Here is a 5,821-nt window from a genome sequence, read left to right as displayed (position 1 = left end):
ACAGAGGTAAAAAGATGAACATGCGGATGATTGAACGCGAGGCGGGGGTGTTATAAAGGAAGAAGGGAAAAGTTAAAAGTATTAAACACGAATTAAGATAAAAAATTTTTACATTTATTAATATTTTTCAAAACCAGCCATTTTTTAATAAAATTTTTGCTTATTATTAATATACAGAAATATATACAAAGAAGAATTATATTTATATTGTTATAAATTTTACATTTTTCTTATGCTACTTACAATATTTATAATTCTATTTTTTAAAATAAAATCGGAAAATGCGCGACTTTTATTTAAAAAAGAAAAAGTCACCCAAGAAATAAGAATATCAAGAGACACGGTAGTGTCTTTGCTAAGTCCCAGCGTAAGCAAAAAAATGCACTCCGTGTATTATTACGCGGGTCGGATTGAGAGTATAACTCGATATTTTTATTTATCATATAACCACTCAACGGATCGAGTTCTTAGTAGAATTAATCGATAGCTTGGGTTTAAATTAAATAATAAAAGTGTTTTTATTTTTGCGCTACGTGCTCTGTAAACGGAGATATCATGATGCAAAGTCTGAAATGTGAAAATTTCGATTAAGAAACGTCGTCATAGTCATCGTCAACTCCTCTTAATGTAACAAAGAATATACAGAAATACGTTTCCAACGTCTGCCACAAGAATGCGCTAGCAGTGATTCACGCGACGCAGCGTTAGTAGCGCTCTGTGGCGTTAACGGTGCTTATAAATATGTTGTAAAAGGTTAAGTGTGTCACTTCAGGTAATTATATAAAATAATAATATACATATAACATTTATATATTTAGATTAGATTGTATCTATATTATTATTTCAGATTATATATATATATATATATATATATATATATATATATCAAGAGACACGGTAGTGTCTACTTCACTACAGCTATAACATGGACGTGGACACAGCGAGTGACAATACATCTATCGACGACAAGATAGATGACTTTTGCGAAAATCCGACGCGGGATGCATTAACGGAAGGTCTTATGAGTCTCTTGAAACCTACGGTGGATCAACTGGACGAGAGAATTCGCGCCACAAGGTGACGTCAAGTTTTCTGTTCAGCGCGCATGCAATAATAGTAACATTTATTTTTCGCGTTTCTTCTTGCAAATTTACGTATATTTATTATTCTTATATTTCTTTCACAGTACGTACTATTTATTGCAAAATATATGTTTATTCATCGAATTGTAACGATAAAAAATTGCGATTTACTTACACAAGCAACATATATATCTTATTGTTACCTATTTTACAAGAATTCTTGAGCATTTTGAAAATCATTTTCAATTTTCATATATAATTATTGGAATGTTATAAAAAATTGTGCTTCTATCATGTACTACAAGTTGCGTACAAAAGTTGCGAAGAGTATTATTTTTTATGCATAACTATTCTCTTTGTTATAGGATATGTCAAATAGAGCTGAAGCAGCGGATTGTTATTACTTAACATTGATTACTTTGCAAGTTTTATAAAAGAAATTTCTTACAATTTTCACCATAAATTATGGAAACTCCAGTAGTTAATTTATCAGATGAAGAACTCAAGACAGTTTATGATCCTTCTGAGGATTCGTATCTTTTAATAGATACTTTGGAAGAAGATTTAGACATTCTGCATGCGATGAAACCTGTGATTTGTTTAGAAATAGGTAGTGGTTCTGGTATAGTCATCACAGCTCTAGCAATGGCATTGAAAAAATATAATGCTCATTTTATTGCAGTTGATATAATCATTATAACATAGAATATTGAAATTCAAAATTTCAAAATTAAAAGTAGCTTATGCTTTGCAAAAGAAAATTAAAAATAAAAAGTAGTTTATGCAAAGCATAGAAAGAAAAAACGAAAAAACACATTTATAAAAAAAAATATTCTATGTATGATGATGTACACACACACACACACACATATTTTTATATCATCATAACATAGAGTATTGAAATTCAAAATTTCAAAATTAAAAATAACTTATGCTTTGCGAAAGAAAATTAAAAATGAAAAAAATGAAAAGTAGTTTATGCAAAAGCATAGAAAGAAAAAATAAATACTCTATGCTCTGATGATATTACATACACACACGCACACGCATGTACACATATACAAACATATTTTTATATCATCATAACGTAGAATATTTAAATTTTCAAAATTAAAAATAGCTTATGCTTTGCAAAAGGAAATGAAAAATAAAAAGTAGTTTGTGCAAAGCATAGAAAGAAAAAACAAAAAGACACATTTATAAAAAATATTCTATGTATGATGATACACACACACACGCGCGCGCACACACACACACACACACACACACACACACACACACACACACACACGCACACGCATACACATTTAAATATTAATAAAAATTAAAAATATTATTTCTATAACGGGCTGAGGTTCTTGGATTGGAACTTCGGCCTCGGCCTCGTCCTCTCGACCGTCCCGCTCTAACCCATCGTGCACGCGGTTGTTCTACAATAAAAGAAATATTTTAATGTTATTTTATTTGAATATAATATTTAAAGAAGAACTGCACGGATTAACTATATTGAAAGTTAATAAATCTAATTTTAATATATGTACATTCAGATTCATGAATTTAACATTACGCAAAATACTTTTAGCCTTTTAAAATATAAAAATAATTATTTGTGAATTAAAAATTTCTTTTGTAAAATATAATTTATACGACACAAAAATTCATGAAAATACAAATTTTAATTCTATAGAAGGCTAAAAATACTTTGGGCAATGTTAAATTCATAAATCTGAAAATGTAATAGATTTATTAACTTTTAACATAGCTGATTCATTTAGCTGATTCCTTTATAATTAACGTGCCAATTATATAATTCAAAATTATTTACCTCTTACTTGCCCCGCTGTCGTTATCGGTGACAGCGGTGACGACGCTGACGGCGATGGCAGCGGTGACGACGTTGACGGCGGCAGTGGCGGTGGTAGTGATGCCATCGTTGGTGGAGGCGATTCTTTTTGTGTTTCCATTAATTTTTGTGTTTCCATTAATTTTTGTATTTTTTTTTTAAGTATTAGATTTTCTTTTAAAGCCGCTTCAGCCTCAACACGTAAAAAGGACGACAATTCAATTTCTGGCTCCATTTCTTCCATATTGTAGGTTCTGAAAGAATGGAAACATATAAAATACATATTATAAAATATGTTTAGAAATGATAGTAGAAATGATAGATAATAAATGATTAATCTTCATTTTAATCTTTTATTGTAATGCATATATGTATTGTGTGTGCAACACAAATATGAATTACAATAAAAAATAAGTAATTACAATAAGTGAATTACAATAAAAATAGTAAAATAAATTTTTATTCCCTTGTTATCTATCATTCCTTACGCATATGTATTAATAATATAATGTGTTACACTTACTTTTTAGGATTTTCTTCATTTTCCTTTTCGTTAGATCTGAAAATAGAAATGTATAAAATATATTGTACAATATAAAATATTTTTATATTATGTATTACAATAAAAGATTAAAATAAAAATTAATTCTTTGTCATCTATTTTTATTATATATTTCTATATTTTTATTATATATATGTATTACAATATGTATTACAATAAAGTGTTAAAATAAAAGTTAACCAAGTATTGTGTGTGCAATACATATGCATTATAATAAAAGATTAAGATAATAAAATATTAAAATAGATTATAAAATTTTTATAATGAAATAATAGATTGTTATCTATCATTTCTATAAAAAATTTTATAATATTTTATTATTTTATATATTTTATTATTTTAATCCTTATTGTAATGCATATGAGTTGCACACACAATACTTGGTTAACCTTTATTTTAATCTTTTATTGTAATACATATATATGTGTTATACGCAGAAGTACATATAGTTACGTATCGCAACAACTAATGGTTAGTTTTAATTTTAATGATCTATTTTAATTTTTTATTATAATGCATTTGTATTGCGCATGCAACATATAGTAATATATATGTATTATAACAATCATTAGTTATTGCGATGAGTAATTATATGTATTTGTATGTATAATACATATATGAATTATAATAAGACATTTAAATAAAAGTTAAACAGTATCATGCGTGAAACATATATAAATAGAAGATTATAATAAAAGATTGAAATAAAATATATAAAATAATAAATTATATTATAAAATATCTTTATAGATATTATTAATAATCATTGCTTACCTTTTGTGAGTTTCATTATCATTAATTGTTGCTGGTTCTTTTTCGTTTCTGGAACTGTAAATGTATAATATAAGTTATAAAATATTTGTATAAAAATGATAGAAAACCCTTTCGATCAGTCCCATATAAAAGAATGTTGTAATGTATCAACAATAATTTCGTGAAGACTGCTTCATATTCTGCATTATTTATGAACTGTGAAAAAATATTTAGGTAAGTTGCCAACACTACCGTGTCTCTTGATAATTTGTCTTTATTTTCCTTACTATTAAAAATAGAATTAAATAACTCACTTTTTCTCCGTTCCATTTATATATTCAATGATGAATTAGATAAGCAAAGCAACGATTATTCATTAATGGATTTATAAGTATTAATTGTGAATAATAAATGTAGATTTCTAATGACATATTGATTTATAATTATCCGTTATTTTTGCAATAAGAATAGCAAAGAAGTTTGAAGGATCTGAATATCTATATAGTAAGCAAAGAGGACCGTCGAATTTTAATGAAATATGACGGGGGTGGTGGCGGGTTCTTTGCTCATTTATTTAAAGATGTTTAACATATAGTACAAAAAAGAGTGATATCCCTAAAAAAATTACCCTTTTAAAAAAAAGGTAAAAAAAGGTGCTAAGTCCGCGTAAAAAACAGTATATGTATTTGCAAAATAGTGTATTATTAACTGTAAAATACTATTGTAAAAAACCTGTCTCCAAAATAGTGTTATTTTAAAACTGTAAAAAACTACTGTAAAAAACCTATCTTCAAAATAGGATTATTTTAATCTACAAAATAGTTATTTTAATCTGCACAAAATAGTGTTATTTTAAACCGTAAAAAATTGTTCTACAAATTATTTTAATTTTGTGTAAAATTGTATATCCTACAAAAATAATGATATCAAAAAAATTGCGCTAAGTGAAAATAAAAACTTATAAAAATATTTTAACCAAAAAAAGTTATACAAAATAGTTTTAATTTTCTACATTATATCCTAGAAAAATGATGATATCCAAAAATTACGCTAATTGAAAATAAAAACTTAAAATATTTTAACTAAAAAAAATTGTACAAAATAATTGTTTTAATTTCCTACAAATAATATTAAAAAGTTGCGCCAACTGAATAAAAATTTTCACTATAAAATATACATTTCTTTTTTATTTCCAATATTAAAAGAAAAATGATATTAAATGAATTGTAATATATCTATTATAAAAAATCGTTGAAAATATGAACAATCATATACATTGCAATAATCATATGCATATATCGTGAAAAGTTTAATTAAAAAAAAAAAAAAGGAAATGATAATACAAAATACAAAATTAAAAATTATTAAAAAAATTAAAAATTAGAAATTAATAAAAAAAAATAAAAATTTATTTAAAAATTAAAAATTAATACATATAAAAAAATTTTAGTTAAAAAACTTAGCGCTGCTAATTTCATTAGCACATTATTCAACGTAGCAGCGCTAAGTTTTTTAACTAAAATTTTTTTATATGTATTAATTTTTAATTTTTAAATAAATTTTTATTTTTTTTTTATTAAT

The 5,821-nt window shown here is 25.5% G+C and overlaps 1 protein-coding gene and 1 long non-coding RNA gene across 3 annotated transcripts; one reads left to right on the top strand and one right to left on the bottom strand.

Moving 5' to 3' along the window:
- The first annotated feature begins 657 nt into the window (after positions 1-657).
- LOC145972912 (SNAPIN protein homolog) lies at positions 658-3,571 on the top strand. 2 transcript variants are annotated; one of them, XM_083101959.1, is made up of 3 exons: positions 658-772; positions 891-1,077; positions 1,448-3,571. In XM_083101959.1, exons 2-3 carry the CDS (start codon positions 926-928, stop codon positions 1,488-1,490), a joined length of 195 nt encoding a protein of 64 aa, XP_082958085.1. In that variant the 5' UTR covers positions 658-772; positions 891-925; the 3' UTR covers positions 1,491-3,571. The 2 variants fall into 2 exon arrangements, with proteins under 2 accessions (XP_082958085.1, XP_082958084.1); XM_083101958.1 differs by having other exon boundaries at positions 659-772; positions 848-1,077.
- On the bottom strand, positions 2,914-4,928 carry LOC145972913 (uncharacterized). The gene is made up of 3 exons (XR_014439310.1): positions 4,262-4,928; positions 3,449-3,484; positions 2,914-3,179 (listed from the first exon to the last, which is right to left on the bottom strand). It is a non-coding gene; the product is annotated as an uncharacterized LOC145972913 (long non-coding RNA).
- Positions 4,929-5,821: the final 893 nt, after the last annotated feature.

This window comes from Camponotus vicinus, unplaced genomic scaffold (genome assembly GCF_025532165.1).
Source record: "Camponotus vicinus isolate PSW18456_S1 unplaced genomic scaffold, iyCamVici1.0 SCAF_6, whole genome shotgun sequence".
Taxonomy (NCBI): Eukaryota; Metazoa; Arthropoda; class Insecta; order Hymenoptera; family Formicidae; genus Camponotus; species Camponotus vicinus.
This window is presented reverse-complemented; position numbering and strand designations above follow the sequence as displayed.

What these genes read in the sequence shown, in the direction of transcription:
- LOC145972912 (XM_083101959.1), top strand. Translation starts at nt 926, where the DNA reads ATGGACGTGGACACAGCGAGTGACAATACATCTATCGACGACAAGATA. An exon ending in GAGAGAATTCGCGCCACAAG is followed by an intron (nt 1,078 to 1,447) that starts GTGACGTCAAGT and finishes TCTTTGTTATAG; the next exon opens with GATATGTCAAATAGAGCTGA.